Here is a 23,938-nt window from a genome sequence, read left to right as displayed (position 1 = left end):
AAAGCAAGTATGGAAAGATGCTACTTGTAAAGTTGATACTTTTTATTAGTCACTATTATTGTTCTTTGCAGCTGCCCTAAAATGGTGTAATAAATGATACAATTGTGGAAAAGTGAATACAGTTTGAATATGTATATACATCATGCATAAATTATTTTAATGCTTTAAAATCCAAACTATGTACCTGATTTTCAATAAGATTACCCTATGGGTGAACAATAAATTTACAGTATCGCAATGCAGGATCTATATTTCGTACGGGCGTATGCGCAAAAAAAAGAAGAGGATATGCATATACATAGATATGGCTCTACAGCAAGGTTAAAACACTGTTTGCGATAAGTGCTCGCCTAGCATGGCCAGGTGGTTAAAGCACTTGATTCGTAACTGAGGGTCGCGGGTTTGAATGCCGTCGCACTAAACATGCTCGCTCTGTCAACCGTGGGGGCGTTATAAAGTGACGGTCAGTCCCACTACTCGTTGGTAAAAGAATAGCCCGAGAGTTGGCGGTGGGTGGTGATAATTAGCTGCATTTCCTCTAGTCTGACACTGTTAAATGAAAGACAGCTAACGCAGATAGCCCTCGTGTCGTTTTGTGCTAATCAAATTATTTTACAAAAGTTACTGCAATCATGTTTTCAACAGTTTATTAAAAACGTGTTTTCAATAATTGGTAAATTTAACTAATATGGTTATGATGTGGTGCTGCATTTCAGGAATAACATTCTAAAAAACATAAATGTCCTATTTGTGTGTTTTACTTCTCTTCTTGGCTGATTCATTTTACCACTTTCTCCCGGTAGGATACTGGTAAGTTTACAGACTCACAATACTAAAATCCGTAGTTCAGTTATCTGCATTGAGCATGTCCAATATCCGAGTGTGAAGTTGCTTGAAAAAATGAACATCCCCACTGACTCAACAGTAAGCCTGAAAACTTATGACGCTAGAAATTTGGATTCGAAACATGTGAACACAGAACAAATACCCATGTGGATGAAACTTAAAATTGCCTGGTGAAAAAACACAAGTATGAAAAACGACATTATGAAATTCTTCAACCTTTTATTTCCAGATTCAAAGAATAGCCGATTTTGTAAGTTTGTGCTTAACAACAAACAAACTAATTTATTTCTTGCACTTGTTTGTATATAATGTTAAATTATGCGATTGTAATTTTTGAATGATTTTGATTAATTGTTATTAATCTTTTTAATGGTATCGTTCTCATATTTGCCGTTGTTATTCAATAGAGGGTGCTGTAGTGGTATATTCGTCTGCTTTGCTTAAGTTATTTGGGTATCCTGTGTGTGTTTGTGAATATGCGAGAAATAATTTGTTAGTTTGACTTGAAATTGAAACTGTTACATGGTGGCAATAATTGTATATACGTATGTACATCATATTATTCATAGTTTATTTGTAAATTGTAGTTGTAATTACAATATTGATGATAGTTTATCGTGATTGGTTGTTTGAATATATAAAAATGCTGGAGAAGCCGCGTTATATCGTAAAACTAAATGATGGCAGAAAATAAGATACGAAGAAGAGCATGGCCCTTCAGTTTAATGTAATACGTTATCGTGTTACGCCAATGGAAATTCAGCCATTAAAATATTTCCACCGTGTTCCAGTGTCAGAAAAATAAAATTTTTACGTGTTTTAAACTTGCATCCCATGGCTCTGTTGTCGTCAAAATTCTGTGCAGAGATATGAGGGGCTTTTAGCCTTTTTGATCCCTTAATGTAATCAATTTCTTACTTTTTTTTTTTTTCTCAAATGAGAACAGATTAAGAGATTTTAATTTATATAATCTACAAGAGAACCTTTCCATCCCAAGAATCATACCAGTAACCATATTGTGGGTCTTATCTAGTAAGTCTATGTTCTTTCTTAAAAGATAAAACCATGATTCAGGCGAGACTAAGTCTCCCTACTATATTCCTAACTTTTGGTAAGTTTGTTTATTGAATGCATCATGAAGTTATGTTAGTTTTACCACTAACATGGTAGCATGATCCATTCTTCTAGTCTTCTTATGGGTTCTTCTCTACAATAAATGTGTGATTGGAATAATGATAACTCAGTGTCCAATTTATCAGCTGAGCCAAGTCATTTTATAATTCCCTCAGTGTTCTTAGCATAGGTAGCGATATAAAAGATTTTAATGTCGTTAATAAACTACTAATTATGTCAGTTTCAATGTCATTAGTTTAAACAAAAGATATAGTTACTAATTATTTAGGCACTAAAAACAAGAATCCAGTTTGTGAAACAGTTTTAAGAATTGTTTTTTGTCTGTCTAAAATCCACTTAACAAATCTTTCACAAACTGTTATAAATGTGATGTTCTAACTTAATCATCTCTATGACACCTTTATGAAAATCTAAATATATACCAACTTTACCCTCTCTTCCATTATCCAGGTAAGTAACATCCCCTAAGAAATAGAATACTAAGTTTAGGTTAATTCATATTTCCTTTCTTTTATGATAACTCTTGTCATTAAATGGTTTTGCAAAGCTCATTTTATCAAACTGTTTAGAATTTTACCAATATGGAAGTAAGATTTATAATTTTAGAACATTATGTTCCAGGAATACCATATATTGTATTCTTTATTAGTCAGGGTTATTAATTTGAGACAGCACTCAGCTTATGCTTGAGAATTGTTTTTAAAACTTTGATTCTATTTATGAAAGTACTGTAACATTCTAATTGTTGTTAATTAGTTTTATTTATTTATATTTTTGCTATTAAAGATATTTTAACTAATGAGAAATAGACCTAAACATCAGTTTAAATTCATTTTGAATATCATGGAAATTCTATGATATAGTTTAATATAATATAATGATATAGTGTAATATAATATAATGATATAGTTTAATATAATATAATGATATAGTTTAATGTAACATAATGATATAGTTTAATGTAATATAATATAATGATATAGTTTACTGTAATATAATATAATGATATAGTTTAATATAATATAATGAAATAGTTTAATATAATATAATGATATAGTGTAATACCCACAGTAATTTTATTGTTTTTGGTTTCTGAGTTTTCTTTTAGGAATTAGTAAAGTAAACCTTATGATTTTTAACTAAAAACTCTAATTTCAGATCATCACATCAGAGAGATGGCCTGTATAAAATTGAGAATAAACCTACTAGATAAAAGTTTCTTGAATATTGTACATATGCCTCAATTCTGGCTTCAATCTGACAAGGTTTGGCTTAACCAGAGGAAGTTTTCATGCCAAATTAACTTTCACAGACCCTTACTTTGTTACAAACGAGAAATCAAGATAGCAAAAAATCATTGGAAAAACAATGTCATCTACATGTCACGTCCCACTTTCGGAGCTTGGAGATTGTGTACAACGTGGATTGGCTCTCACAAAAGTTCACAGAAAGGGTAATAATTTCCAGTATATGAAAATTTTAATGTGGAAATTATTTTGTAAAATAATAAAACATGCTGGTGATGCTTGTGTCTAGATGACAAAACATGCTTGTAATGCTTGTGTCTAGATAACAAAACATGCTGGTAATGCTTGTGTCTAGATGACAAAACATGTTAGTAATCCTTGTGTCTAGATGACAAAACATGCTGGTAAAGCTTGCGTCTAGATGACAAAACATGCTGATAATGCTTGTGTCTAGATGACAAAACATGCTGGTAATGCTTGTGTCTAGATGACAAAACATGTTAGTAATGCTTGTGTCTAGATGACAAAACGTGCTGGTAATGCTTGTGTCTAGATGACAAAACGTGCTGGTAATGCTTGTGTCTAGATAACAAAACATGCCGGTAATGCTTGTGTCTAGATGACAAAAGATGCTGGTAATGCTTGTGTCTAGATGACAAAACATGTTAGTAATGCTTGTGTCTGGATGACAAAAGATGCTGGTAATGCTTGTGTCTAGATGACAAAACATGTTAGTAATGCTTGTGTCTAGATGACAAAACATGCCGGTAATGCTTGTGTCTAGATGACAAAAGATGCTGGTAATGCTTGTGTCTAGATGACAAAACATGTTAGTAATGCTTGTGTCTGGATGACAAAACATGCCGGTATTGCTTGTGTCTAGATGACAAAAGATGCCGGTAATGCTTGTGTCTAGATGACAAAAGATGCTGGTAATGCTTGTGTCTAGATGACAAAACATGCTGGTAATGCTTGTGTCTAGATGACAAAAGATGCTGGTAATGCTTGTGTCTAGATGACAAAACGTGCTGGTAATGCTTGTGTCTAGATGACAAAACATGCTGGTAATGCTTGTGTCTGGATGACAAAACATGCTGGTAATGCTTGTGTCTAGATGACAAAACGTGCTGGTAATGCTTGTGTCTAGATGACAAAACATGCTGGTAATGCTTGTGTCTGGATGACAAAACATGCTGGTAATGCTTGTGTCTGGATGACAAAAGATGCTGGTAATGCTTGTGTCTAGATGACAAAACATGTTAGTAATGCTTGTGTCTAGATGACAAAACATGCTGGTAATGCTTGTGTCTAGATGACAAAACATGTTAGTAATGCTTGTGTCTAGATGACAAAACATGCTGGTAATGCTTGTGTCTGGATGACAAAAGATGCTGGTAATGCTTGTGTCTAGATGACAAAACATGTTAGTAATGCTTGTGTCTAGATGACAAAACGTGCTGGTAATGCTTGTGTCTAGATGACAAAACATGCTGGTAATGCTTGTGTCTAGATGACAAAACATGTTAGTAATGCTTGTGTCTAGATGACAAAACATGCTGGTAATGCTTGTGTCTGGATGACAAAAGATGCTGGTAATGCTTGTGTCTAGATGACAAAACATGTTAGTAATGCTTGTGTCTAGATGACAAAACATGCTGGTAATGCTTGTGTCTGGATGACAAAACATGTTAGTAATCCTTGTGTCTAGATGACAAAACATGCTGGTAAAGCTTGCGTCTAGATGACAAAACATGTTAGTAATGCTTGTGTCTAGATGACAAAACATGCTTGTAATGCTTGTGTCTAGATAACAAAACATGCTGGTAATGCTTGTGTCTAGATGACAAAACATGTTAGTAATCCTTGTGTCTAGATGACAAAACATGCTGGTAAAGCTTGCGTCTAGATGACAAAACATGCTGATAATGCTTGTGTCTAGATGACAAAACATGCTGGTAATGCTTGTGTCTAGATGACAAAACATGCTGGTAATGCTTGTGTCTAGATGACAAAACATGCTGGTAATGTTTGTGTCTAGATGACAAAACGTGCTGGTAAAGCTTGTGTCTAGATGACAAAACATGTTAGTAATGCTTGTGTCTAGATGACAAAACATGCTGGTAATGCTTGTGTCTGGATGACAAAAGATGCTGGTAATGCTTGTGTCTAGATGACAAAACATGTTAGTAATGCTTGTGTCTAGATGACAAAACATGCTGGTAATGCTTGTGTCTAGATGACAAAACATGTTAGTAATGCTTGTGTCTAGATGACAAAACATGCTGGTAATGCTTGTGTCTGGATGACAAAAGATGCTGGTAATGCTTGTGTCTAGATGACAAAACATGTTAGTAATGCTTGTGTCTAGATGACAAAACATGCTGGTAATGCTTGTGTCTAGATGACAAAACATGCTGGTAAAGCTTGTGTCTAGATGACAAAACATGTTGGTAATGCTTGTGTCTAGATGACAAAACATGTTAGTAATGCTTGTGTCTAGATGACAAAACATGCTGGTAATGCTTGTGTCTAGATGACAAAACGTGTTAGTAATGCTTGTGTCTAGATAACAAAACATGCCGGTAATGCTTGTGTCTAGATGACAAAACATGCTGGTAAAGCTTGTGTCTAGATGACAAAACATGTTGGTAATGCTTGTGTCTAGATGACAAAACATGTTAGTAATGCTTGTGTCTAGATGACAAAACGTGCTGGTAATGCTTGTGTCTAGATGACAAAACATGCTGGTAATGCTTGTGTCTAGATGACAAAACATGTTAGTAATGCTTGTGTCTAGATGACAAAACATGCTGGTAAAGCTTGTGTCTAGATGACAAAACATGTTAGTAATGCTTGTGTCTAGATGACAAAACGTGCTGGTAATGCTTGTGTCTAGATGACAAAACATGCTGGTAATGCTTGTGTCTAGATGACAAAACATGTTAGTAATGCTTGTGTCTAGATGACAAAACGTGCTGGTAATGCTTGTGTCTAGATGACAAAACATGCTGGTAATGCTTGTGTCTAGATGACAAAACATGTTAGTAATGCTTGTGTCTAGATGACAAAACATGCTGGTAAAGCTTGTGTCTAGATGACAAAACATGTTAGTAATGCTTGTGTCTAGATGACAAAACATGCTGGTAATGCTTGTGTCTGGATGACAAAAGATGCTGGTAATGCTTGTGTCTAGATGACAAAACATGTTAGTAATGCTTGTGTCTAGATGACAAAACGTGCTGGTAATGCTTGTGTCTGGATGACAAAACGTGCTGGTAATGCTTGTGTCTGGATGACAAAAGATGTTTGTAATGCTTGTGTCTAGATGACAAAACGTGCTGGTAATGCTTGTGTCTGGATGACAAAACATGCTGGTAATGCTTGTGTCTGGATGACAAAAGATGCTGGTAATGCTTGTGTCTAGATGACAAAACATGTTAGTAATGCTTGTGTCTAGATGACAAAACGTGCTGGTAATGCTTGTGTCTGGATGACAAAACGTGCTGGTAATGCTTGTGTCTAGATGACAAAACGTGCTGGTAATGCTTGTGTCTGGATGACAAAACATGCTGGTAAAGCTTGTGTCTAGATGACAAAACATGCTGGTAATGCTTGTGTCTAGATGACAAAAGATGCTGGTAATGCTTGTGTCTAGATGACAAAACTTGTTAGTAATGCTTGTGTGTAGATAACAAAACATGCCGGTAATGCTTGTGTCTAGATGTCAAAACATGCTGGTAAAGCTTGTGTCTAGATGACAAAACGTGCTGGTAATGTTTGTGTTTAGATGACAAAACATGCCGGTAATGTTTGTGTCTGGATGACAAAACGTGTTAGTAATGCTTGTGTCTAGATGACAAAACGTGCTGGTAATGTTTGTCTAGATCAAAAAAGTGGAGCTTTTCATTGTATTTATTGTACAATAGTAATTATACAGATGGGTAAGGCATTCTTTTATTCCCATGGAGAGAATAACTATTGTTGGTTAGATTAAGTGATAAAGTTAATAAGTGTATATTAGATTCATGTTTAAAAAAGTTTTATATACAAAACACATGACTGTAACTATAAGACTTTTCCTCCTTTTGTCCAGAATTATTATTCAAATAATTAACTGTAGTCAAGAGTCATTATAACTGAAGTTGCAGTATTGATAACTATTATATGGAAGTACTTTATACTGTTAAGAGAATGATATATTATTTTAACAAATATAATTTTTGATATGAGTGTGGATGTTTTTTTTAGAAGTTTGATTTAATAAAAAACAATCATAACCTCATATTGACAGTTCTTATTACTGCCACAACACCTTGTAAGTTTGTGTTTTTAGATCAAGGCAACTTCTGAATATCAGTTACCTCAACTGTTGCAGGTTTGTTTTTTTATTATCTGGTTTACAAAGGAAGTTTATTAGTTGTGATATTAATGGGTATCACTAAGAATTATATAACCAAGTATACAATTAATCTTGGAATATTATAACTAAGAATTCCTTTCAGTTTCTGACTGATCTATTAGTTGTATTTATTGTAGAGAATTGTTTATAGCTCTGTTTGAAAATATGTTCACTTTTACTTGGACTACAATGTAATGTCTAACATGTGAAAGTCACAAGTTTAACAAGTGGATATTTTAATTTCATGAACTCTGGTCACATAAATAAGTTTGATTTACATTGCAGTGATTCAGAAGATCTACTGTATAACCAGTAGTAGTTTGTTAAATGAAACTGTAAATCTCTAAGTTTAAATTAATATGATTGTTGCTCTAGATACTTATCTGTTGTACAACTGTTTTTATCATATATGAAGCTAGGCATAGAAATTCTGGTTACATGAAAATACAGATTTAACTTTTAAGATGCTACAAGTTTAAATACAAGTATTATATAATTTGTTGAACAGTTGAGAAATACAAAATTTGTTGTCCAAATAATTGTAATTAGTTACGCAGTCATTGTCTTGAACATTAGGAGCATTTGTTTTTAAGCCAAATCACATTTCTTACAACATTTCCATGTGCTTAGACCATTTTCAGCTATCTTTAAACTATGTAACTATTTCACATTAAATGTCAAGGTATCTTAGAAGGATAGAAAAATTAAGCATATGAGAACATGGTAACCCTAGTTCTAGGTCCAGTTTCATACCCCATTTTGAACATGGTAAACCCAGTTCTAGGTCCAGTTTCATACCCCATTTTGAACATGGTAAACCTAGTTCTAGGTCCAGTTTCATACTCCATTTTGAACATGGTAATCCAAGTTCTAGGTCCAGTTTCATACCCCATTTTGAACATGGTAACCCTAGTTCTAGGTCCAGTTTCATACTCCATTTTGAACATGATAACCCTAGTTCTAGGACCAGTTTCATACCCCATTTTGAATGTGGTAACCTGAGTTCTAGGTCCAGTTTCATACTCCATTTTGAACATGGTAATCCAAGTTCTAGGTCCAGTTTCATACCCCATTTTGAACATGGTAACCCTAGTTCTAGGTCCAGTTTCATACCCCATTTTGAACATGGTAACCCTAGTTCTAGGTTCAGTTTCATACCCCATTTTAAACGTGGTAACCCTAGTTCTAGGTCCAGTTTCATACCCCATTATGGACTACAATATATAAAACAGGCTTACATTGGATTGCAGATAAATTTTGTTTGATTTTAAATTTTATTCATTTAACCTAAAGATAGGATTACCATATTATGCCCTGTTTTTATAACTGGTACAAAATTAAGTGAAAAATTCTATTACCTTGATTTTAAAAAAGTTTTTCTATATTTTATATTTTCAATGCATTTTTCTGTAGTTTTTTAACATGAAAAATATTATCAAATTTTATCTAATATTGAATAAAGAATTTGTTAAAAATGAAGTTATGAATAAAAAGAGAATCCTTACACTTATGAAAGAACATTATGTTCTGGTCAGGTGTATCCATATAGTTAAGTTCAAATTATTTATATATAATAAACCCATTTTGTATCATTTAATTTAAAACATGAAACTTCTATAAACAGATGGGGATATCTTCTTCAAGTGTAAAATTGCCCTTGGGTAGGGTTTTATTCATTTTATAAAGACTCCTTCAACCTAAGTGTTTTCCCACATTGTGAAACTTTTAATTGATTTATTATTGTTACTAAAGTTTAAATACTGAATGTTGGGTTATAAATAAGTTTTGAGTTATGTGCTAGATCACTGTTATAATCACCTAAGTGTGATATTAATTAGTGATTTTCCTTTTTAATTGATTTATTATTGTTACTAAAGTTTAAATACTGAATGCTGGGTTATAAATAAGTTTTGAGTTATGTGCTAGATCACTGTTATAATCACCTAAGTGTGATATTAATTAGTGATTTTCCTTTTTAATTGATTTATTATTGTTACTAAAGTTTAAATACTGAATGCTGGATTATAAATAAGTTTTGAGTTATGTGCTAGATCACTGTTATAATCACCTAAGTGTGATATTAATTAGTGTTTTTCCTTTTTAATTGATTTATTATTGTTACTAAAGTTTAAATACTGAATGCTGGGTTATAAATAAGTTTTGAGTTATGTGCTAGATCACTGTTATAATCACCTAAGTGTGATATTAATTAGTGATTTTTCTTTTTAATTGATTTATTATTGTTACTAAAGTTTAAATACTGAATGCTGGGTTATAAATAAGTTTTGAGTTATGTGCTAGATCACTGTTATAATCACCTAAGTGTGATATTAATTAGTGATAATATTGTGTATTTCTATTATAGTAAAAAAAGGTGTATATAGAAAACTTTGTTTGGTGCATATTTCTGTTTAAATATATATCTCTTCATTGGCTTTTAATTATATATATAATTCAACTTCTGTTTCTAGCCAGTTTGTCCAGTGAACTTCTAACTCATATCTTCACCTGAGCTCACACTCCCAGTCTCTTTAATGTAATGGTAACCAATGGATACTTGTTGTTTCATGTCATTCATATTAACAGTTTATATATTGGTTGAAATTAATGGCTTGGAAGTGATAAAGAAAATTTATCTCATCAGATAGTGTTCTAAACTAACTGAACCTGCCTGTCTAGACTTTTGTGGAAAGGCACACAGTTATTTGGAAGTATGAAAAAGTAGATGATTGGAAGTTAAGGATCCAACCACAGTTACTCACATGACAGGATAAGTGAGTTATACCCAGATACTGTTGCATAGGAAACAGAGAAAAATAGCTTGGCTTGTCAACTGAATTCTAAAGCAATTGAATTGGCCTAAGTGGATTTTTGACAAGTAAAAGAAAATTGTATAGCTTTTAAGATACAAAATAGAGAAAAATATTGTAAAGAATTTTTATATATATGTTTAATGTTTCAAATATATAATTTTAAAAAGGAGTGGAGTGTGTGCTGTTCATTTATCATTAAATTTATTGCTAACAAGTCACAGATACCTACTCTAGAAGAATCCTTAGCCATATCTTTACATTATTCTATAATATATAATCAACTTGAAAAGTTTCTAACAACAATGTATAGTTCCATATAACTTTAATATTTAATAGTAATGAATATTAAGTTTCAGAGAAAAACAGTGAATAAGCAAAATAAATTGTGTTTATTTACTGCTATTTGTTTAAAAAATACACTATGAAAATCATAGGCATCCCTAAAAATGCCTAAATTTTACCCTAAAAATAATTTAAAATAAGCACTAATTTTTTTCCAGATAGTGTTTGAAATCCTTCATTCTGATCCTCACTGAATACAAACTTGTTTTATATTGTGTTTTGACTGCTAATTTATTGCCATATTGAGAGAAGTCTAGAGAAGGATTATTTCTATGCTTGCAGTAGCTTAAGTCTGATCCAGGGTATTCTTTATAGAATTCTGATGTATTATCCACTTAACTTGGGTCTACCTTTAAATTTTTCTTAATTCATTACAAAATCCAAGGCTGTACTGGGTCATTAAGTACTTAGAATGAGGTTGTGATGGTTAGGTAACATTAAGACTTGTTCGGCTACTAACTACAACAACAGTCGATTTCCAGTTACTACAACCACACTGTAAATACATATCTGTTAAGTACTTAATGGTTGGTGACTAGTTAAGAATTTAAGTTTGATTAATTTTAATTTGTTTCTTTTTGTCTGTATTAGATTTTTAGAACAATTGGTTCTCAACAGATTCAAACTGCAAGTTGTTGAAACTGAGAAAAAAAAGTCAAATAAATTGTGATCTGTGTGTTATTAAAAGAATTTATCCTTTATAAAAAAAAAAAACTTATCAGAAGTTGACCACTGTTTGCTTCATAGGATAACCCCGGTCAAGTTATCGTATGCTTCTTATGAAAGTACAAGAGATGTTCCAAAACATTGTCAGCCAGTTGTGGTTCTCCATGGTTTGCTGGGTTCCAAAATGAATTGGAAAACTATGGCAAAAGTTATTTCTTTAAAGAGTGGTAGAAAGGTAAGTTTTTGTGTCCTGTTATGTTTCTGATATTTGAAATTTGTTTAAAATAAATTTTTTTTTATAACTTTCTGGTAAATGTTAATTCTCAGAATTTTTCAAAATTATATTTGAAAAATTATAAAATTTCTTCAAACTGAACCATGAAAATTTTTGAAACATAAAAATATTCATAATATTCTTTTTCTTTAATAAGTGAAAATTGTCCAAGTGAATTACTAACCAGATTGAGTTTGTTATCTTTTAGTTATGCAAACAAATTGATCACAAGTCTGACTGAACATTTTCAAAGGTATTTGCCTTAGATGCCAGAAACCATGGTGATAGCCCTCACACAGAGGAGATGGATTATCACAGCATGGCAGCTGATACTGAATACTTCATGGATAACATGGGCTTGTGCCAAGTAGTGCTTATTGGACACAGTATGGGAGGGAGAACTGCCATGACATTGGCCTTGAAAAAAGTGAGTCAGAAACTTGTTTGATTACTGTAATGTTAAGGATTTCTTGGTTTGATTACTGTAATGTTAAGGATTTCTTGGTTTGATTACTGTAATGTTAAGGATTTCTTGGTTTGATTACTGTAATGTTAAGGATTTCTTGGTTTGATTACTGTAATGTTAAGGATTTCTTGGTTTGATTACTGTAATGTTAAGGATTTCTTGGTTTGATTACTGTAATGTTAAGGATTTCGTGGTTTGATTACTGTAATGTTAAGGATTTCTATGAACAGTAATAGTACTGGTTGTATGTGAAAGTGAATTTCACTTGGTTTTGCAGTTGAAAAAATGATCAAATATGAAACAGATTTCATAAAAGGCTGAATTTGTTTGATGAATATTTTTCAAGACATAAATCATTGAGAAAAATCAATTATTCTTTCATTTTACCTTTTCTTAACTTTCCATTATATTAGTGTGGTTTTCAAACTATGTCACTACCATTTGTTGGAAGAGTTTCATCAAATTAAAATTAATTAGGAATATAAAAGAACTCTACAAAATATATTACATGTGTCAACAGGGATGTTGTATGAATAAAGTAGATTACCTTTATTAGTGGGTTAGGGTGTCTTCAGTAAAAGAAGTTTGGAAATCACTTCCCTCTACTGAACAAAAGTAAAATAATCTCTAAAAATCCTTACGTTTATTACTACTTTGTAAAGGCCTGTTTCTTACTGTAAACATCCTTACGTTTATTACTACTTTGTAAAGGCCTGTTTCTTTCTGTAAACATTCTTACGTTTATTACTACTTTGTAAAGGCCTGTTTCTTTCTGTAAAAATCCTTACGTTTATTACTACTTTGTAAAGGCCTGTTTCTTTGTAAAAATCCTTACGTTTATTACTATTTTGTAAAGGCCTGTTTCTTTCACATTTAATAGAACCTTAATAACAATGTATGGAATCAATTAAACATTTCTTTCAAGTTATATACTTTCACAGCTTTGAGTAGAATTTATTATTTAAATCATATGAAGTTTTTACCATTAATTACAGTTTGTGCTTTTGTGGAATAATCCTAAAGAAGCTTTAAAGTGAAATGATGAGTGTGAATAAAAACAACACTTTGGTGTTATAAGGTCATTTATTTCTAGTGTTAATGTTGTGGTTTAAGTTTAACCATTCTCCTTCATGTGTTATTTATGTGAAAAATTGTGAGCATCCTAAAGATCCTGAACTCATGCTATGTTGTCACTTAACAACTGATAATTTCAGCTGATGGCTATACTAAACAATAAGAAAAATATGGTACATCCTCTCAGTTATCAAGAATATGTGTTAAAAGAACAGTTGTTTTATTCTCACATATGAAACAGCTGCATCATGTTGTATAAAGTGAAAAGCAATATCCATATATGTGTGTGTTGAGCTTGGAATTCTTCTATAGTAGGTGTCTGTGACTTTTTGGTGATAAATTTGGCAATAAACAAACAGTATGCACTCCACTTGTTTTTTTTAAAATAATATATGTTTGAAACAAGTCAAACGTTTGCACAAAAATTCTTTACACACTGGAGATCACAGCTGTATCTTAAACACTATACAGTTCTTTGCATCAAAAGTCCACTTAGGCTAATTCAGTTACTTCAAAATTCACTGGACAAGCTGAACTATTATTTATTTATTTTTATTGCAATAGTATCCATGTATAATTCACTTATGCTGTCACATAAGTTACTACAGTTGCATCTTGAACTCCTAATAATTGTCTGATCTTCATACTTCCCATAATCATCTGTCTTTTGTCAGAGTCCAGACAGGTGGGTTCAGTTAGTTTAGAACACCCTTTGATAAGACCTATTATTTCCCTTATCTCTTTCAAACTGTTGACCTCACTTTAACATATCAACCATTAGACTTCCACACTGGTTAACTTTACATTTTCTCCAGACTGTACTTCTCTTTCACATTACTTTATTTTTACTCTGTTTCCATTTGTCTAGTTGCAGCTATTTATACATCTGTCATGTAGACCTTATAGAAATCTCCATAGCATTGACATCAATAAATTATAAACAAATTAATAAACAAAACTGTACACTAAACAGCATTTTATATCTGAAAGTTCCTAATAACTAATATGCGAGACATCCACATCTTAAGTATATATTAAATACTGAAAATGAGTTATCGTTAATATTTTATATGCTTTTAAACAAATCTGATGATGGTAGAATTTATTCTAAATGAAGGGGTAATACTCTATTCATCATTCAATAACTTCAACAATTGTCTGACTGTGTTGATTTTTAATTCTCTCTGTAACTTAAAATATGTACTGTTCATTACGAGTTTGAAGTTTCACTGGTGATTTAATATGTGACATGTATATATATATATATATATTTATATGGTGCTTAACAAAAATTTGTATACCACAAGAAGGGTACAAAATAATTATTAAGCTTACTTTAATATTCAAATGAGGAGTTTCATCTGTTGGGGCTGAAGCACTGATAGCTTGGTAACTGAGCCTGGATCTCAAGGCAGAAGGACTCCCAATAGCACAAATTCTTTGTTCTGTAAAAAGAAGTCTGGACGATGACCCTTGTAATAAAGCTGCCATTGTTACAAGACAGATGCAAGTGTGCCCAAATAATATCGGATGATATCTTCATAACATGGTTACAATGGCAAAGTGGGCAGATAAAAGCCACTATTCACTCCAGGAAGTAACATACATTGACAGTAGTGGGCATCACAGATGTTATCAGATGCTACTACATTTCTTAGACATTAATATTTTACAAGAAGTCCATAATTTCATAGATCTCAAACAATGGATACTTTTTGGCTTCTCACTGTCGTCCAGGTATTTTCTTTAAACTATTTGCAAATCACTACAAATGCTGTGGTATTTCTGTTATCATGTGGGGTGTTATTTGGATAGATGGACTATCAGAACTTGTAATATGCAATGTGATAATCGTTGTTACTTCATATTTCATAATTGTCAAGTAAAGTTTTCTAATGTCTATCAATGATTAACTTACTATATAAGACAGTGTTTTCATGTATATTTTTTATTCAGTCAGAAGGAAGGCTCAAAGCATTATCACTCTCCTGTGACCAGGAGAGAATGTGAACTCTATCGAGCATGAGTGGTCCATCTTGCTTATAAAGCATCTCAAGAAGCCAACATCTAGAGATGCCCTGATGGTAATCCTGTGTACTTTGTTTAGTATTCCTTCTCAACTGGGTGTCTTTATACTTATTAGTAAGATGTATAATTGTTATTGTGTTGAACCATGTCACTTCATTCAAGAAAGGTGATGACAATTAGAAAGGAAAAGTTTCATTTGAAGAATGTGTGTACATGGGGCTTGAAGCTATTAGTAACTAGCATCAGCTTCCGAGACCTAGCATGAACCAAGGGACTTGGCACCAAGCTCAAGCCAGGATAATTTTTTTTAACAATTTCATTTGTTTTTACTACCATACCTAGCTAGACAGCATTAATCATAATTTTCAAATAATTTAAGCAGTCAAATATAACATAAAACTGTAATTATTCTACCAATTATAGCCCCATCTGGTGGAAAAGCTAGTAATTGTAGATGTGAGTCCAGTGAACAGCAACAAGGGCTCACAGATTTTCCAGTATTTAAAAGCTATGAGATTAGCCACTGAACAACTATCAGATGACATACCTGTCACGAGAGCCAGAACAATACTTGACAATGTACTTTCTTCATCAATCCCAGTAAGTATGGATATTACCCAAATTTGTTCATTATAATGCAACAATTTTTATTTTTTCCCTTTTCTTTTATTCTTGTGATTTCAGTTTATTGATATAAAATAATTAGTTTTCCTACATCAGGTCAATAATTATTTTTCAAGTGCCAGCATGTGGTATTTTAATAACCTTTTCACATCATGTTATACATTTCTTCAAAAGTATTACTTTATGTTTATTTCTAAGATTTTAAAATAAACATAATAACTTGTTTGATATTCTAATTTAACTTTTACTAGATCCTTTAGATTATGAAATTGACATTAATTAGTAACTCAGTAATCCACATAGTTACTTGGTGGTAATGACCATGTGTCAACACAAACTTGTAAGGTTACATTGAAAAGTCCTAAGCAATTGTCGTAAAACTATTTCAAGTGTTTTGAGAGCTTGTACAAAGACATGAACATGGGTAAACTTGTTCGCGGTCATGCTACACATGGTTATTGTTAAACCTTTTGAATTAAGAAAAAGAATCACTTCTGAATTGTATCTTCATGAAGGATTAGGCTACAACTCAATACTTTGTCTTCTACGTCTTCTCTTATAGATTTGACTCAGGAGATAAGTATCATCACTGGCTGATATCTTTCAAAGAACAGACACATTGAATTGGTTCTTATACTAATGAATTTATTTTAAAATTTACATTAACATAAAGATAAAACTGGTAATAACTGGCAATGTTGAAACATAAAAGTAAAAAGTACAAGGCATATAGTCCAGTTTCAAATTATATAGGTTAGGTTCTTCAAAGTAACCTTCTTGTTTGGTACAAGTCAGAACAACAATAAAGAAATAACGACTGCTACGTGAAAGGGGTTTTTGGTTTTTACTTGTTGCTTCCCACTGTTAAAAAGTTAAATACATGAATCTTGAGGTCTGTAATGATGGCACATTTTCTACCAGGATTTTTGGCTTCGGCAGTTTATACTCACAAACCTGATAGCAAGTGAAAATGGGATTACTTGGCGGGTTAATGTGGATGCTTTGGAAAGAAAGTTTTTTACGGATCTTGCAACATTTCCAGAGTTTAGTGACTGTTACAGTGGAGAAACTTTATTCATTTGTGGGGGAAAATCTAGCTATGTCAGGTAAGGATTAAATATGTTATTTACATGACCGTAATATGAGGTGTAGTTCAGCTTTGTGTAGGAAGATAACATTTTTGATCTTACTATATGCACCAATATGTGGTTCTGTTTATATCTGAGAAGTTGAAATATTGTTGTCTTTAAGGGTATGATACTGATGAAAACAAGTTCACAAACTCATTTGGTATTAACATGTGGCTGTCAAAGATTATAACATTTCTTTATAAAACTATCAATAATTACACCAAATAGTACAGTAATACATGTTCATGTGTATTTAAACTCCAGAAGAAATTAAAGCTAACAAATAATTTTTTAAATTGATACTTGAAACCATCAGTACATGCCAAAACTTGATAATTACAGAACTGAGGAAATAGACAGAGACAATTGTACATTTTCATAAATATTTATTAACAACCATGGTTTCACCAATAAAGGCATCAGAAAACATGTTAGTTTTTCATTTATTACTTTGTCTTTTGTTCCCTCGATTATGTAATAATTTTTTCCCCTTTTTCCTTTAATGTTAGTCGAATGCACAGTTATAATGAGTTTTAGTGGTCAGACATTACCCAATCATTTTAAGGACAAGTTACAAAGAAACTGTTCAAAACAAAAAGTGAAACATTTAACCTTGTTTATAAGGGCTAATCTACTAAGGAACAATACTTGCTCATTACAAAATAGTGCCTGCTGCATGTAGGTTTGATTTAATTACGTCACAATTTTTAAAAGGTAATTATGCATCATCTGTTTATTTTTCTGTTGTCAAAGCTTTATGATTTTCTTCAGTTTCTAAGAATAATGTTGTTTTTAGTTCTGTATTTAAATGGTTCATGTAAGACTCTTTACAATATTACTAATAACCAATTGTTTCTAGGAAGGAAGATCATGAACAAATTCATGAACTATTTCCAAAGGCCAAGATGTTATACATCGAGGAAGCTGGCCACTGGGTTCATTCAGAGAGACCAGCACAGTTTTTGGATGCTGTTTTAGAGTTTCTAGACATCAAAGATCAAACAAAGTGCTGATTGTTTTCAAAGAATCCTAAGGTGAAGGATTAAGGCAACATTTCCCCAAATCCTGTTAATTTTGTATCATTGTATATTGGCTCTACCCTAATCTCTTATATCCTCCTGGGGGATATGTCCCACACTTTAGGAAATGCTAGGATAAGGTATTGTTTTTAATACCACATGTTTAAATATATTGTCCTGTTAAAATGATTATAGTAGAATCCATATCTATTTTATAAATCTTATGGCCCACCCTCAGTCAGTTAATTAATTATAGAATTCAGGGCTGCAAGTAACCATTTTTATTAGACACGTCACTCTTTATTGATCAAGATACAATTACAGTTTTCTTTATCTATTTTCTTCTATAAAAGAAAAAACGATACGTTGAAAATAACTGTACCCGTAAAAATATATCTTGTCAGTACCTTTCATGTGACAACGTACACTCTAGATATCAAATTTAAGTAAAAATCATAATTCTAACTCAACAAATATTGTTCAGTCATTAGTTTGGTATCATTTAGTTAATGTAATTTCTAAAGAAATAAATCTTATTACTTTCAGTTATTATTCTGTAAACAATCCACTTGTCAGTTTTTCTGCCCATCCCATAGTAAAACATATTTAAATTGTCGAGAATATAATTAACAGTGTCATATTTCTTGAACAGTTTTTATTACTAATTTACTACAACCTTCCATGTATGATATCACAGCTATTGGTCTGAACACTTACTAATGAAGCACAGCCACAGAGCATATTATATATAGAGTAATTACAGTGAGAAGTAATTTATACTTTTGTGGAAATATTACTAGTTAGTTGTTTTTATAAACATTCTTTGTAATGTACACAATACCAAATTTGAATATCATCCAATGTCTGACTGTTATGTGCAACTTAGAGTTCAAAAGGTATATCTGCATTCATTGTTTTGAATTAATGAGTCCTAAATGTTATTAACAAGAGACTTAAAGTAGAAAATACCAAAACAAATTTATTAAGTCTGAGAAACCAATAGCCAAACACTCTGGATACAGAAATTGCTAATTCCATATGTAGAAACTTACTTAAGTATCATTGTACGTACTGTCCAATGTATTCACGTTGCTAGAAGTGTAGCTGGTATGTTTGAATGATATAACACTTAAGTCTGTTGTTTTGGGTTGTAAGAATACTGCTAACCCCTCAAATTTTAGTATGTTAATTTACATAATAATAAAATTATTTGGCCACTGTATTTTTGTAGTAGTTTAGTTTAGTCAGTGGAATGTGTTTAAAGATTTCCACCTCAGAATTGTACAGGCAGGTTCCAATATATATATACACGGGATGTTTTATAACAGTATATAAAGCAAAATCCAGCTTCACTAGTGTATAGATTTTATTTGACTGACTTTATACACAAAATCTAGTACTTCTTACTTTAAGTAGCACTTATTCTAACTTTTTAATTGGGTTCTAGTGAATTTCTGTAATACTTGTCTAATAGCATTAATTTAGTGATATATATGTTTGTGCATAGCTAGACAGATGGAGATATGCAGTTCTGCAAGTGATTATCTTTGTAATCAAGATAGTCTGTTTTCAGACAGTGTAATTTCCTGGAATACTGGGAGAAGGTAAGATCACCAGTATAAATAGTGAAGTTAGATTTATCAGAGTAATGGAGTATTTTCTACTCCTGTTTTTATACATTTACGTTTAAAGTAATTATTGGAAAAATGAGTTAGGGTTTTATGCTTATGTAAACAGAATTTGTTTCATTTATGCTGATCAGCAACTTCCTGGTAACAGTATGAATGGAATATTTGTGAAATGTAAACTTGTCTTTAATTAACGAGTAATTATCAAAGATTAAGTTATTAATTACATACAATAAATGTGCTAATTTGTTGAACAACAAAAATTCAAATTAAGCCTGTGGTTTTCTTGAGAAGGCCTAACATAAAGCAGTGGTATGTTCAAAGAGTTTGTACATTATCTCTCTGGGAATGTTTACAGAAAGACTCACTCTGTCAATTATTTATTGGATAAAGTCGATATGATATTACACCTTGTATTCCAAACATATTTGTGTTGAGGTATTTAATTGTAATTGAAGAAAACTACTGATAAGTTTACTTAGTCCACCAAACAGTACTGTTACTGAAGTCAAACACTGGTTAATTAGAGGTCACAATGGAGGTGTCAAAATATTCTAACACTACTAACTAGTGTTCAGGAAATACTAAACTTAAGGTGCAATGTTTCATATTTACAACAGATATAAATCACACTAAGTTTAAGTTGTAGTCAGTAACAAGTTTATTACCATTAAATTAAAGACACTGCAATGAATATTCATAGAGAGTATCTTTGAAGAAAGCCAAGCTTACTTATGTGTTATATTTTAATAAAATGTTTCTGGGCAAACCAGCATTGCAATTTTGAATAAATATTTCCATGAGATAACAGCACAAATCTACACAAAAGCATAGATCTAGAGGTTATTAATGTGTGGTGAATAACCAGAGGTCCTTGGTTCAAGTCTCAATTCCAAAGTGTTTTTTCACTTATCAGTTTTCTTTTTTGCAATAATCTTTGTTGAAAATTTAATTTTTATATATTCATGATACAAACTCAATACATTGATAATAAATATACACAAGTCTAATTAAACTCTTATGGGGGGGCATGTTAATTGCCTTATGATAATATTAATATAAAATATTATGAAGTTTCACATTCATAGTTAACAAATCTTATGAAACCTCAGTCCTGGAGTTTCTTTTCATTGAAATTTTTACTGGATGTAGCTGTTTCATTTACTGTTACTACCTAAATAAGGGTATGTGATACAGTATTTGACCATCACTTCAAACTGATTAGAGGGAATCTGAACTGTCATTCATGGGGATTTGTTTCACTTCCATTTTTGACATTAATAAAGTTAACTGTAATGCACAGGTTACTTACATCTCGTGTGTCCTTTGTCATATAAATCACACATACAACTGAAATACTCTTGTACCATTCAAATATGTGACAGGTCACAGAATTATTTTTTATATAACAGTTATACTGACAGAAGAATTTCAAATATAGTGACGTACACTTAATTTGTGGTAGTGAATGTAATAGTAATCTTTATTCTGAAACTATGTTCAGAATTTTATAGTTCCATATGCATCACGAAAGTATGCTGATTTTTAGGTCCATTTTAAAACTATTAAGCAATAAACATCTAACTTTTAAAAGTGGTAACAACTCAATTTCTACAGGTCACAAGTCAGGTATTGACAGAAATAATACTAAAACATATGGTCCTTATGCAAAGGTGCCCAAATTATAATATTCATGTATATGTTAAACATTTCATACTAAAGTTTTCTATACATATAATTACCAGTATTACAATATTGAAAACCAATTTGAGTTCAGAAACTATTACTATTGTAAAACATCTGTATTACTAGAGGCAAGACATTTAGTAACACAATGGAATCAGAGGAAAGAATTGTATCTTAGAATGGCTTTATTTCAAGTGGGTTTCTCCTCATCAAGAAACTGGGAGAATGTTCAATACATTATTACTAAACAGTTATGGTAGATGAAAAACAAAGTACTTAACATTACTCTGTCAAAATTGTCATTCCAGATGTTTCTAACCTTGAGGCTTTGTTTGTAGATAAATCAAGATTAAGCAAGTTTGGATTCAAATGTTTATTTCTTTAAATAGTCATGTTAACAATTATAATAAACTTAAATACAGTTTTCTAATTTTCATGTAACAAATGTGTTTTAAATATATTATATGAGGAAAAATCTATATAATTTTAACATCTATCATCCAAGAAATTATTTCAACATCGTAATAAACTGTTCAAACCACGTATCTGATAAACATGAACTGTTTGTTTACAACAGAGCACCTAGTCACCAATTATGATTTTATAATATGTATAGTATAGCAAACCGAACTGTGGTATTTCTAAGGTATACAGAAAACGTTAAAGGCACTATAACAGTATGTGATGTCACGTCAAGTTAATCTCAAAACTGTATTAAAAACAAGTTCTAATTTACTAACAATAAAAGAGGCATTTTTAAGAAAATGTAGTAACGTGTTGGTTATTTATACAATCATGAAATGGTATAATGTCAACAGAGAAACTTGAACTGTTTTTAACTGTAAGTTCTCAAGGAATCACTTTTTAAAACTGTACCAGTCTTGTTTGTTGTGTGGTAAAAGGACCAGTAGAGTTTGTAATAATAGCAATCACTAGGTTTTCCATATACTTCTGTGGAAATTTGAAACCTTAAAAAAAACCTAACAATTAATCAAAAAGACCAGGCTAACTATAAATGTTGAACATTAGTAAAATGGTAAAAATAGTTTTTATCTAACGATCAAGTCCTGCTTTTTCAGTGGCATGTCTGGTAATTTTGTCATCATTTTTTAAATACAAAAGAAATATTACAATTCTTGTAAATGGGGAATTCTAATGTTATATACATAATATTATACCTTCCATTTAACAACTCTTAACCAGCTTTAGCTGGATATAAAAACCCTAAGAAACAGGTATTGGTTTCATCACAGTCAAATAGTCCATTACATAACAAAGTTATCAGTTAAAAACTGACTTATTAGTTTCCTAGGTTCACAAAGATTTCCAATATTCTTAGATAAACTTATAAATAGTTCAGTATGCCATTCACTTTAAACCTACTGGTATTTGAAACTACTAAGTTTTGGTGTTCACAATGTTATATCTGTGGTTTCATGGGAAACAACTCATAATATAAAGGTGTTAATTTTTGATGAAATACTTTGTAACACTGGATAAAACTAGTTTATGATATAACACGTACAATCCAAAGCTACTAGTTATTTATATTATAAGCATTCACGTTTTGTGTACAATTAACAGATATTCAGGACTTCCAGAATAACAAACATTCACAACTCAGATATTAACACCTGCTGTGGAAAGGATCTATACCATGAATGTACCACATATTCACAACTTTGGAGTTTTAGTGGTTTTTTTTTTTCTATGTAATACGTATTCCAAACTCATAACATATAAGTGTTATTCAAATTTTCAAATACCAGTTTCTTATGTAAGATATTCACAACACATGGGTGCTGGCTTTTTATGTGACCATACCTCGACTTTCTGATGTAACAAGTATTTGTTACGTAAAGTTACTATCGCCAAATGTAAAGTGACAGTATTAAGCCCTACAGCATTTAAAACTTGAAGAGAAGTGCTGTACATTTAACTGACCACAAACTGAGGAAAAGTTACCATAAAATATATGTTAATCTGTTGTGAACATAACTTATCCATAAGTCTGGTTTAAGGCTTTTAATTTTTGGATAGCAAATATAATGAGTGGAGTGTGAAAAAAATTATATACAATCCAGGTAAGTACATTCTGGTTGTATGCAAACACTATATACACGTGTATGAAGAAATTTCTTAATTTATGTACATCAAGGCAATGAAGGTCACCTCCACAGTCCGAACAGTTTGCCCTTACCTCGCTTCTGCCGATGATTTGATGATAACCTTTGTGAACTTGCTTTTTCCTCTTGCTCCTGGTTTTGTAATTTTGCTCTAAGTTGTTCATTGAGTAAGGACTGCATATCGACCTACAAGAAGAGTTTTTTTAAACCTCGGTATAAATGGTTATTTAACAGCGACTTGGACTTACCATTTTAATTCCTAATTATTGGTGATTTTGTTCTCTTAAAAAAGGCGACATTTTTCTCTCCAGAATATAAATCAATCACGTTTTTGATAAAGTACCTTATTATACGGATATTTTTTATCTTTAATAAAATGACTCGAGGCATGTGAAGTTACTAGTAGGGCCACATTTACGCATGAACAGCTGCCTAG

At 31.6% G+C, this 23,938-nt stretch overlaps 2 protein-coding genes across 8 annotated transcripts in view; one reads left to right on the top strand and one right to left on the bottom strand.

Moving 5' to 3' along the window:
• The first annotated feature begins 854 nt into the window (after positions 1 to 854).
• On the top strand, positions 855 to 19,959 carry LOC143256297 (sn-1-specific diacylglycerol lipase ABHD11-like). 6 transcript variants are annotated; one of them, XM_076513359.1, is made up of 8 exons: positions 1,239 to 1,391; positions 3,139 to 3,433; positions 10,271 to 10,400; positions 11,529 to 11,682; positions 11,975 to 12,148; positions 15,713 to 15,889; positions 16,835 to 17,019; positions 17,903 to 19,959. In XM_076513359.1, the coding sequence occupies exons 4-8, from the start codon at positions 11,632 to 11,634 to the stop codon at positions 18,054 to 18,056; spliced, it is 741 nt and encodes a 246-aa protein (XP_076369474.1). In that variant the 5' UTR covers positions 1,239 to 1,391; positions 3,139 to 3,433; positions 10,271 to 10,400; positions 11,529 to 11,631; the 3' UTR covers positions 18,057 to 19,959. The 6 variants fall into 6 exon arrangements, with proteins under 6 accessions (XP_076369470.1, XP_076369471.1, XP_076369474.1 ...); XM_076513358.1 differs by having other exon boundaries at positions 10,271 to 10,504; XM_076513355.1 differs by lacking the exons at positions 1,239 to 1,391; positions 10,271 to 10,400 and adding an exon at positions 855 to 1,030.
• A 2,166-nt stretch (positions 19,960 to 22,125) lies between these two features.
• LOC143256295 (bicaudal D-related protein homolog) overlaps positions 22,126 to 23,938 on the bottom strand; it is a 67,472-nt gene continuing 65,659 nt past the window's right edge. For both annotated transcript variants that reach the window (XM_076513351.1, XM_076513350.1), the window contains one exon: positions 22,126 to 23,688. In XM_076513351.1, coding sequence (XP_076369466.1) covers positions 23,545 to 23,688 — 144 coding nt within the window. In that variant the 3' untranslated portion in view covers positions 22,126 to 23,544. The remainder of the gene's footprint in view (positions 23,689 to 23,938) is intronic.

The sequence above is a fragment of the Tachypleus tridentatus genome, chromosome 7 (assembly GCF_004210375.1).
Source record: "Tachypleus tridentatus isolate NWPU-2018 chromosome 7, ASM421037v1, whole genome shotgun sequence".
Taxonomy (NCBI): domain Eukaryota; kingdom Metazoa; phylum Arthropoda; class Merostomata; order Xiphosura; family Limulidae; genus Tachypleus; species Tachypleus tridentatus.
This window is presented reverse-complemented; position numbering and strand designations above follow the sequence as displayed.